This window comes from Sturnus vulgaris, chromosome 4 (genome assembly GCF_052056855.1).
Source record: "Sturnus vulgaris isolate bStuVul1 chromosome 4, bStuVul1.hap1, whole genome shotgun sequence".
In the NCBI taxonomy this organism is placed as follows: Eukaryota; Metazoa; Chordata; class Aves; order Passeriformes; family Sturnidae; genus Sturnus; species Sturnus vulgaris.
The window spans coordinates 68,542,049-68,553,923 of NC_142246.1; the positions used below are offsets into that span (position 1 = coordinate 68,542,049).

Here is an 11,875-nt window from a genome sequence, read left to right on the forward strand (position 1 = left end):
AAACTCATGGATAATCAAAGTCAAGGTATCTTAACAATTAGCAGCCCTGCTAACCAAGCAACAGAGTGATTTAGTTTAAGTCAGTTTTTAAAAGAGTTGGAGGTTGAAGGCCTCTCTAGGTCTCAAAGTTAGACTCTGCATTTAATGTCACACTTATTAAAAATTAGGCAACTTCACCCCAACTATTTAATTAATTGTATTTCTTGTTAAGCAGTAACTGGAACCCAAAAGGTAAAATGCTAAAAAAGAAAATTAAAATGTCAAGCGTTCAAGTGCACGACAGCTTCAAAGCCTGAGGCCTGTTTTTTTCCCCAGTTCAACATTTTTCTTTATATCCAAATACCAGTGTTTTGTAGGCACTGTAAAACTTACCCTGTTCCTTCTTCATAAGATGATTTCCATCTCAATGTTATAGAGTAAGGAACAACATCTGTGATGGAAAATTCACGCACCTTAAAAGCTGGAGAAAGAATTGCACACTAGGAAAAAAAAAAAGACCAAAAATGTATTATGTCTATGTAGTCAAATAAATAACAAGTACAAAAATTAGTACTTATCATATAGGTTATATGGAGGTCCTGCTTATCACAGACTTTTTTTTTTAAACAGAAACTTCCTAAAGTCAATTGAACTGGAAGACTTAAGTAATAAGTAATAGATGTTATTTCCTCAGTGATTTCCAGTAAAGACATCCAGCAAAGGTTCCAAGTGATGACACAGAAGAGAACAGCAGAATTAGGTCCTCAAATTTAACAGGTCTTTTTAACAAGCCCATCCTTCTAACATGATACAGCAGCAAATTAATGAATGTAAAAGAATCATTTCTGACATGGTCACTGTCACCTATTAGTAAAGAACAAGTAAGACTCTGCATCTTGTTACAGCTGCAGTACCTTCTGCTGTGGTTAGCTGCATTTCATTAGTACACTATGTTAAAGAAGCAATACTACAGTTTTATTTCAGGAACTATACCTGCAAGGCACAGCCTCTTGCAACAGCTTCATCAGCATTTAGTGTGGTGCTTATCTCTTTACAGAAAAAGTTAGAGATCTGTTCCTTCACTGCTGGAATTCTAGTAGCCCCACCTACTATTTCTATACTGTAGATATCTTCACGCTGAAGTTCTAGAAAAGAGAGTGCATGCCCTTAAGTTATGATCAAGATATCAGAAAGCTATCTTTGGACACAAAAAGAAGAGAAAAAAGATATAAGTTCTCTTATTATCTAAACATGGTGACAAGCACTGAATATATTTCATGGCTGACAAGATCTTGAAAACTCTTTGTCCCTCCTGTAGGCTTGCAGAGTTTTCTAGTTGCATAAACCTGGGAAATGCAGAAGCCAAGCACAAATGAGAACAGCTGTTCTTTAAAGTGTGTTGTCCACGTGCATCCCCCTTCTGCTGTGCATGAACTCAGAAGGATGAAATTGGGTCTTCTGCACTACTGGCCAATATCTCACCTTTCCCAAACAGAACCAACAAAATGAAACCCAGATAGATCTCATTTTATGTCTGGCTTAATTTTGCTTGCCAAAAGAGAAAAGAAAACCTTCAAAGCCAATATATCTAACAAATAACACATTGTGCTTCAAGGTTAACTTTTTAATTCTGGAATCAGGATATGTGTATGAAGTCATCTCAAACAACTGTCAGTCCTTGAACAGCTCTGCTCAGCAGTTATGCAGGTTTTTAATTCCTGTATTTGCTATCTAGCCAAGTCACAAGATAAGCAGAATTCTTCCCTTTCTTTTAATTGAAGGCACTGGAATTGGGGGTAAAACCTTTCCTGCTAAAGTCTAATTCTCTCCTTTACATTAGGCAAAAAAAATTACTTTGTTATTGGCACATGCTTTAGGTAATTCATTTGAAGAATATACTGCCAAATTACCAGGTCAGTGAGGACATGTAAGTATCACATGGAACAGGCTGGCCAGAAGGTTGCAGTAAAGAATATAATCTTTTACCATCATTATTTTGGTTTGGGTGTTTGGTGTTTATTAAATAAATTCAGAGTGCCAACCTTTTCCATGACACAGGGTGAACGAGGGTCAATAACCAAGGTTGCAGAGTAGCATGTGCACTAAATGAGGCGGGAATGGGATCATGCATTCATGGCAAGCATATGAATGGAACTTACATTTAACTTTTCAGTATTTAGCTTTGCAATTCTAATAAATACAAAAATACATTGAAAAGATAATCATTAAAGAGATCAAGACTGACTGGATTACTAGCAGCACCTCAAGTAACTTCTACTTACTGGCTTGATCCATGGCTGCTCTTAGAGGAGGCTCCACTCTGGCCAGAAGGGCAGAACACAACTGCTCAAACTGAGCTCTGCAGGGCAGGGAGAGTGCTTGGTGTTACCAGGCTGCTCAGAGACCACAACCCTCTGCCCCTCAGTGGGAACAACACCCTGTACCTGTTCATCTTACTGGAGACATCCAGGTCATTCATGAAGCACTCGATATTGAGTGGAAGGTCAGACGCATTCGCACTCATCAGCTTCTTGAGCTTTTCACATTCCTGGTACAATCGCAGCAGTGCTCGCGGATTCTCTTTTACATTCAGTTTGTATTTTGTCCTGAATTCTTCGGAGAAGTAATCTACCAAAGCCTCATCAAAGTTCCTGCCACCTACGAAAGGGTCAAAGGTAGTGGCCAAGACCTGACAGAAGTCAAAGAACAAGTTCAGAAGTTATTAGACATGGGTTTGTTCTGTGTCATTTACTCAGCGCAAGACGTGCCATCATTGCCTTCCACACGGCTTCAGATGGCATTTGGCTACCAGAGACAGGCCCACAAAAGCATTCAGCCATTAGTAGGTCACAGACAAAAAGGTCTCCAAACCAGAAAGCAAAGACTGTTCAGCTCTGCTTCACATCCCACTGGACTTAGACTTTGAACTGTCACTGATGGCACAAAAAAACCCCTCAGCATCTCAGAGTGACTCAAGACAGTTCAAGAATCTCCCATGAGTGAGTCAGTTGCACAATTACAACACTTAGGAGGCTCCCTGAATATGCAAATATTACAGGGATATGACACAAAAACTGTGCAGTGCCCTTAATTACCAAGCACTTTCCAAAACGCACTTTAGGATGCTTCACTTCTGCATTTACAAAAGCTGACTTGATAAAACAGCCAAAATCTAACAGAAAGGTTTTGTATTCCACATTTAAAAATATTTTCTATTGACTTTTTTTAAAAAACAACTAATCTTTCCACTCCACAGAGCAGTATTTTGAGTTTTAAATACTCGTGGCTTTTAATGTATGACTTAAAAGATTACCTTCAGTTTTCCCTTGTTAAAAGCACAGATGGAAACCTGGTAAGCAGAATGCCCCATATCTACAAAGACCACATTTCTTGGCTTCTCTTCCAAGGCTGGCAGATCTTGCTTGTATATTCCATAAGCTAATGCAACTGGAAAACACCAACCCACAGAAGGTAAGGGGAAGCCACACACAGACCGTGCATTAAAAGTACCACCAAGAGACAGACACTGCCCATGTTTACCCTTTCTAAACACCTTCATAACTCTTACTAAAAAGTCAAAAACATGCTGAAAACACATTTTTCATTGGCAAGAGAGAAAGTGATGTCAAGTGAATTTTTAGCAGTAATAAAATTCGCTCTGTATTTCGATTCTGCTTGTAGCCAAATTAACACTGAAATTTGTAAAATTGCACAGATTAAGACTCATGCCTACACCTCTCCCTTAAAAAGCCTTACTTTCAGAATTTTTTACCTTAGCTTTGAAAAATTCAAGCATGCTCAAGAAATAAAGAAAATGTTTTGGAAGACTAGTTTACAGGAATCTAGGCTTTCACCACCAGCACTCATTTGGAAAGGTTTTTGAGATTTTCTAAAAGCAAAGAGAATCAGGAAAAATAAGCACAGATCCTAGGTTTATTTCCCAAGCTATTCCCAAGTGTGTCCATGCCCAGGTTAGCAAGCCCCAGCTCTCATGGTGCCTGCCAAGTGCTCCACACCACCCCAGTGCTGTGTTTCCAGTTCCCAAACTGGATTGGGCAGTACTAGCCTGGACAGCTCTCTCCCAAGCTCCCAATTGTGTAACAGCAGTGTGTCATCACCTTCACATTCAACACCCTGAACGGCCTCAAAGGACAAAAAAATAGTCCTGGTCATTTACCTGCTGTAGTTTCATTCATCAGCTTCAGACAATTTAATCCTGCAATCTGTGCAGCTGCCATTACAGATCTTCTTTCAGCATCAGTGAAGAAACTTGGGACCTGTTTCCAAAAATAATGACATTGGATATTATAGGATATGGATTTTTTAATTTGGAGTAGTCAATGCTTGCCCATCACGCTATCCTATAAATGTCATTACCACAAGAAATTGTTATAAGCTAACCTCAAATTAGTAAGCTGTCTGAATAAAACAGCTAGCTAATTCATTTTAGTGCACATTTTAGTTAGAAGTTCAAAATACGGCAAAAATGAAGTGGCATCCAGAGTTGCTTTAAATAAAGCAGATTTTAACACACACCAAAAAAAATCCTGAAAATGCTTTCTCAGATTGTTTTAGTGAGTCTTTCACCTTAAAATCATCACCAGTTTCTGGAAACATTCGTGCAAGTCAAAGTCAACCCAACAATTATTCACACGCAGCCCTGCAGTAAGTCAATGGCAGAAGCACTGCAGTGATGCTGGAATCAAACTTGAACCTGTATCCATTTTTCAGGCATCACTGCCAACACAGTGCCAGCTTACAGTGTGCTGCAAGGTTCAGTGCCACCAAAAATAGCCACAGCAGGATCAGAGCCCATTCAGGATCTGGCTGCCATCAGCTGGCACCTCTTCAGCAGACGTAGAGCTCCATTTTGTTGTGTGTTTTGCTGGCTGCCACTGTGGGGCATTGCCAAGGATCCCTGGGTGTGTGGGAGGTATTCTCCCAGTGCCTTTGTATGCCGTAAGGAAGCAAGGAAAAAGATCAAAGCAGATTTTTAACAGCTGAAGTACACAGCTTTCCAGTTCCCATGCCTCTGCCTGACAGAGAAGGCATAACTGTAATCCTTCATGAACTAACTCCCCACAAGCACCAGTAAACAAAGACCACGTGAAAAGCACAGGACTCGGTATCCAACAAAACAAAAATACTTTTTCAAACAAAGTCAAGTGGTTTGGGCTTGTCAAATTATTAGCATGACCCTCAGAACCCTAAGTTCAGGTGACTCTCAACTACACTACACCAGTGGTCCCCCATATAACAAGAAACAAATTCACCATGAATTTAGGAAGGTTCTTTGGAAGCAAGGAGGATATGCTTACAGCTAGGACAGCTCCCATTTGTAGTATCTACTACAGTAATCAGAAATACTGTCTGTCAGCCCTTAGAGACAGACAGACTGCATCAGCTTATGCACTGAAAATACATTCTTAATCTAACAACTTTTTCATCTCCTCACATATGCTTCAAGAACTATCACATTTGGAAAATTTATAACGAAGGCCCATTTTTAGAGATATGATTTCTATTCACGACTTGTATCTCTTACCATTGCACCACGGTATAAATGTATAAAGCTGCCTATGGATTCCAATAAATGTACAACTTACTGAAATCACACAGTCGGCCACTGGTTTCTTCAAAGCGCTTTCAGAAGTCTCCTTCAGTTTGGCCAGCAGCATTCCTGTGATCTGTTCCACTGCAAACAGTCTCTCTTCATCCAGGTACCTCACCTGAAACAGAGTTGGGATTCTGTCATCAATCATGTCAACTTTGCTCTCAAGATGTGCAGCTTGGACATTATTTGTGATGTTGAGCACTGAGACCCATTGAACATCAGGTTCTAGACACAATTAACTCCCTGTCAATTGATCTGTGCTCCCTACAAAAATTCTTCAACAGTTTAGTTTTGGGGTTTTTTTTGCAGGAAGCATTACATCCCAGTTATTTCAAGGGACTATACACAATGATACAGTATTTCTGCTGCTTGTATATTTTGAATTAAAAAAACAACAGAAAAAAAAAAGAGCACAATATACGTAGGATCACGCTGTCCTATAACACAAGCTAAAAATACAAGTTTTGGATCAAGCCCAAGGAACATTTGCTTCCTGCAACAGTCACTCAAGCACAGGAGGCAGGGAAGGTGTAAACCAGGCAATTCCAACAATCCTGCTCTGCTCAGGAAATGCAGTTGAATCCTCAGCCTTCATGTGAGGTAGTGTGTCCTGAATTCCTAACAAGCTATTGTCTCTCCAGCAATCCCAAGCACTCTTGCCATTTAGTTTGGAAGCAAATTAAAAATAACTTGTTCAAATTTCATATTTATTATGTTGTTTTCCTGACACTTGGTCTCTGCATGTCTGATGGGAACTAATAATCTCACACTGTAATTATACAGATTTGAAGGTAAATCTAGTAAGGGCAAGTGAAAAGCTAACGAGATTAAGGAAAACAAATGATTGATGAGAAACCTCAATGGACATCTCGGAGAAAGCACAGACTTATTTAGAGACACAGGAAGATATTCAGTTTTCTAAAGGAAAATGTTAAGTGACCACATAAGAAGTTAAGTGACAAGGGCCCAAAGTGCTCATCTCTACCACCAGAGAGATTCCACCCAAAGCTCTCACTCACCTTTACTCCCACAGAGCCATTTGGCATCTTCTGAAGTTCATAGGGAAGTTTGGCCCTCTCAGCTTGTATGTAAGGATCTTCAAATGCTCTTCCATGCAGCTTTTTGAACCCATGCACTGCATTTTTTACGTTTGTGACGATCTGTGGCAAAGGTATTTTCATTACCCATGACATTCTCATACAGAGGACTGTGCAGAAAGGAATTTTTAATGTTGGGCTTAATGGACACACTGACCTATGTCAAGCCCCACACATTCGCTGAAAATCAAAGTGTGAGGAGAGAGAAAGAATAATCTACTTTTGAATCTATGGCCTCTATTAGAAAAATTCATATGTACTTCTCTCTGTAATATCCATTAACTTGCTGCCATCAATTTTCACTGTCCTTTTTATTTTAGAGGAGCTTGCTGATACAGCATGAAATATTTAAGATCCTGTATTGTTGCAGGGGCTGCCTGCAGGAACTAATGAAGTTATTACCTACATTAACCTTAAATGAACCTTCAACAAATTAACACATTTCCCTTCCTTTAAAGTTCTCCTCTAATTCAGATCCCATCTGGATGTAAAGCTTTCCCACACCTATTCTCTCATCAGTGTTTCAACCTAGTTATTTTCAGGACAGGCTTTTAACCAAAGAAAGGACCAAAACAAACTAATCCCAGTAAACACAGTATTTAAGCTATCAAAAGAAACTACTGGAAGATAACTTGTTTACTAGCCAAAAAACTTTTTGATCCATTTACCTGGCTCTTTGCTGCATTCCCGATGGCTCGGGTCTTGGATCCTAAAGATATACATGCTCTAAGTAAGAAAAAAAAAAATTCAGCTTTAAAAGAAAACATCATAAAATATTCCTGTGGTACTTTAGAACACCCACAAAAATTCAAACAGGAGAACATGGATGTGTTAAATTACAACATTACTACATGAAGCACCAGAACCTGAAATTCTAATTATTTTGTTCCTTGTAAGTTAGTTTAGAAACAGCAAGCAACTGTTGTCATTCTAACTACACTTAAGGAATTCTGTAAAAGTTTGAATGTTCTACAGTCTTATAATGAAGGAAAGCCACTGATAAGTTGCTTCTGGGTCACAGGTTAAAACCTAAGAAGCCTGTGAGATTTAATTCAAAACCCTGAACTTTACCGGTCAGGTTCTCTTGACTCAACAACCCTTGAGTCTGACAGGGCCACACGCACACTCCAAGAGCCCTTAGCAACAATCCTAAGACAACAATTAAAAAACCCACAAACCACGGGAGCTGAACGAGCTGTTAAGTGCCTCCATAAGTGAGCACATGCAGCAAACAGGCAGAAGGGGACAGAGCTGGGGACAGCTCCCGGACACCCAGGGTTTGGGAAGCTCTGCTGTAATCCACAGCTCCCTGCAGCTTCCTGAACAGCCCTCTGGATCAGCAAAGGCTGCCCAGGCCCCAGCCACCATCTGGCCTCCCAGCACTGCTTTTGGAAATGTTCTTTTCTATTCTGGAAGTTACCAACACCACATCTTCACATCATAAATCTGAAATGTAACTCTAACCCAAAAGGCAGCCCATCTGGCTACGACTGGTCAGGAGTAACAGAGAAACCCAGGTTTCATACAGCTCAAACGTAATTGTTTAATGAATGCATAAAGGTCACTCGAGCAGACTGCTTCCTGCTTCCTCTCCATCACTGAGGCCACTGCAATTTGATAGCATTTTCTAGCAACATCTCTCTCTGACATCCAGAACTTTCTTCAGATTTAACTGCTGCAAACACACGAGGCATTACCCTACATTTTCAAATCCTAGTTCAGCTTTCACAAACAACTTTTACGATTTTTAACGTCACAATGCCACAATTCCCAATTACTCCCTGTGTCAATTAGTGCAAATCAGATAATCAAGCAACTTCCACAGCAAGCAAATGATTTACAAACTGATGCTATTGCATCACACCTTTTCAGTGCAGGAATCTGCCTGCTCACAGACAGCACCACTTGCACATGACCCCATACAGAGCATGAAGCACTAGCTCAGAGCCACCTCAGCTCCTGCCATGGGGTACTTGAATTACTCACTTCCAGCACAGGGGGATGGATGGTTTCTCCCTCCTGCTGCTGGGAAAAAGCAGAGATGTCAAAACAATAAATGTGCCCTCCTTGGCTTCAAAAAACTCAGTTGCTTCCAAGATTCCTTATTACATCACCGTAATTGCAGCATGTGATCACATTAATCACACCTGGTGTGAATAAGTTCTGAGCTATCAACAACTGTCTCGTTTTTTCACAAACCCACAGAGGTGAGGCAGAGCACCTGAAAGGGCCATTTGCCCTGAGTTTAACGTGCCAGAAGCACTGGAAATGTGTTAAACAGACCTGCTGAAGTTCCCAGTTCAGGGAAAGTCAAGTTAACTTTCAAAGAGATACAGGGCCATAGGCCAGGAAATACCCAAGTTCTCCTGAAATGCATGGCTTATTGGCAGAATCTTTTTGCCTTCTTTGTGAAGTATTTGTGCTATAGCTTCCAAGTTGACACATGGCTGTGCTAACACTGACAACCCCAAGCACTGGATTACAGAATGTAATTAACTAACAGCTAACTCAAGTACCTGCACGATGTGAGCACCTCCATAGGAACATTCAAATAAGTTCATTTACTGTGTTGCTATGTACAATAAGCAAAGTTTTGATGATTGAGGACTTAGATCTGTCTAATCACTCAAATCCCACTCGAAGTAAAGATTTAGCTACTATGATAAACTTACATAACAGCAATGAACCTGTTACATTTCTATTTACCTTTGTTTGATTTCTCTCAAGAAAGTAACATTAGAAAAGATGTTCCTCAAGGTCTCCTGTTATTATTACACTTTGAGAGAGAAAAGGTCAATGAAAATGTCACTTAAATTGTGACAGGTACTGTCTTTAAGTGTATGTGCACTCCAGATGCTGTAATTGCTAACTTGAACTTCTTCCATAATCACATTGCAAGTATCTTGAAAGCACAGTTAATCAGACATTAGTGTGAAAAATATCAAATGCAGGTAAGCCTACCGGTAAAGAACACACTCCAAAAATAGCTAAAAATTGGAAGTACTCTTCATCACAAGGGGGAAGGAAACTGCAGCTGCCTGAGGATTCTCTGGGCAAGAATTTCCTAGGATACTTTGCATTTGAAAGGCCAGAGAATTTCAGTTCTCACTGCATATCTAGTGCACAAGAATAATTGCTTCCTGAGAGTTAAAATGAGAAGCATATTTTTCTAAATAGTAAAAAGAAGTTTCAAGACTACTCCCATTAAAAGAGACGGCACGCTTTTTGGCAATCAACTTCTTTGTACTTTTAAAAATCAACTTTTTAGAAAGCAAACCTATATTTCTCCGAGATCAGGGCAGCAGTGTTGAAGTTACGCCAGTCTCGCACAGCAGAAACAGCTTTCTCTGATAGCTACAAGTCCCTTGGTAAAAAGAGAAGCACCATCCAACCCCCGATTTTTATGAGTATTACACGAATTCCTGAATCCTCCTTCAAAATTATGCACAGATGGAGCTCGAAAAATCCTAGACGTATCCCATAGAAACAGAGGAGGAAAATCTCCACCTACTCTTGCGTCTCCCATCATCACGGACGTTGCCCAGTGCCCCCCCCTTTCCTCGCCAGACCTCGGTATTCCAGGGCCAGCAGATGCGGTGCAAGTAGGAACAGGCTTAAAGAAAGGGAACTCATCGCGCCGCTTCCCCGCCGAACCAACCTCCTCCTCCTCCTCGCCAGTCTCGCCACCGCTCATGTAATTGTTCATGGAAACGCTCCCAGCCCTGGCAGCCGTTCCAGAGTTGGGGAAACACATGCACTCCACAGGGAACTGTGGCTACCCGGGAGCAGAGCGTTTTGAGGACGGGAACACCCCGAGCCCGTGGAGCAGCGCAGCGCGGGATTTCAAGGGCACGCCGGCACCGCCAGGAGCCGGGACGCACACCCGGACACACACACGCGCGCTTCCCGGCACACGCATTCCCGGGAAGGGGCGCTCTGCCGGCACAGCCGCGCCGCGGGGGCCGCGCCGCGAAGGGAATCCCGCGGGGAGACGCGCGGCGGCGGCGGCGGCGGGAGGGGGGGGCCCGGGCGCGCCGGTACTCACGGCGTGCAGCGGTCGCTGTACTCGTTGGCGATGGTCTCGATGCCGCCGCTCCGCGCCACGCCGATGTAGCAGTTGAGGAAGCCGAGGTCGATGCCCACCACAGACATGGCTGCGCCCGGTGCTCCGCACGCCGCTGGCACTGGGGCTGGGACCGGCCGCGGCTCCGCGCCCGCCGCTCCCCCACTGCGGAGCGCCGGCACCAACCGGCAGCGGCCCCGCCGTGCGCAGGCGCCGCCGGCGGGGAGGCCGCCCGGCCCCGGCGCCGCCTCGGCTCTTTCCGGCAGCGCTCGGGCGGCGCTGCCCTTCCAGAAGGATCTGGAACGGGAGGGATGCGGGCGAGCGGGGAGGGAGCGGCGCCGCCCACAGCGACGCCCCGCGCTCGCGTCAGCGCTGCGGAGGCACCGCCCCGACCGCCTGAAAGGGCCCGGGAGCACGGCCGGCCCGGCCTGAGGCTGCCGCACGGGCTGAGTTAATGAGATTATAACAAGCCGGAGCAATTACTGCACGGCGGCGATCGGGGTCATTCCCTCGGCCGTGCTTGGAGCGAGGCGCCGCGGACCTCCCGTGAGGGGCGGGCAGCCCCCCGCTCCCGGAGCAGATGGAAGCTGGAGACGCCCAAGGTGCAGGGTGAGCCCTGTGGTGGAAACTGTCCGACATGAGGTGGGGATGGCTCCTGGTACCAGGGACAGGCACAGTTTGGGCTGTCGAGTCCGTCATTCCGCCCATTGCCAGCATCTATGGAAGAGCCGTCCCCGGCTGGAGTGAGCCCGGTGTATTTCCAGAAACAGCCGGGTCTGTTTTCTTTCCCTGGGGAAGAAGTAATCTCGAACCCCCACTGTCTCTGCTTACCCCACGTTTTATAGGTATCGGGTATTTGTGGATTGAAATTCCACAAAACAAACCTACAGGCTGGAAAAGTTCCCTAAGTATTTATTTACTTCTGAAAATGACATTCAGTTTCACACAGCAATGTGACGTCTTTGTGACACAGCATGTGACACTGCACTGCACAGTTTTGTTCCACTGGAGAGATTAAAAATAAGCACAAAACGACTAAACTAGTTTAACATCCCTGTCAAGAGGCTTGATTATTTCTCCCATGTGTCACGGTTTCAATGCTCTACTAAACAACCAGAGTTT

The 11,875-nt window shown here is 43.4% G+C and overlaps 1 protein-coding gene across 1 annotated transcript in view; it reads right to left on the minus strand.

Moving 5' to 3' along the window:
* HSPA4L (heat shock protein family A (Hsp70) member 4 like) overlaps window positions 1-10,978 on the minus strand; it is a 23,555-nt gene extending 12,577 nt beyond the window's left edge. Inside the window, exons 1-10 of the mRNA XM_014883711.2 lie at window positions 10,736-10,978; window positions 7,359-7,416; window positions 6,613-6,753; window positions 5,586-5,708; window positions 4,157-4,256; window positions 3,293-3,426; window positions 2,424-2,668; window positions 2,262-2,338; window positions 973-1,124; window positions 373-479 (exon numbers count right to left, since the gene is read on the minus strand). Of these exons, the coding sequence (XP_014739197.1) occupies window positions 373-479; window positions 973-1,124; window positions 2,262-2,338; window positions 2,424-2,668; window positions 3,293-3,426; window positions 4,157-4,256; window positions 5,586-5,708; window positions 6,613-6,753; window positions 7,359-7,416; window positions 10,736-10,842 (1,244 nt within the window). The 5' untranslated portion in view covers window positions 10,843-10,978. The remainder of the gene's footprint in view (window positions 1-372; window positions 480-972; window positions 1,125-2,261; window positions 2,339-2,423; window positions 2,669-3,292; window positions 3,427-4,156; window positions 4,257-5,585; window positions 5,709-6,612; window positions 6,754-7,358; window positions 7,417-10,735) is intronic.
* Window positions 10,979-11,875: the final 897 nt, after the last annotated feature.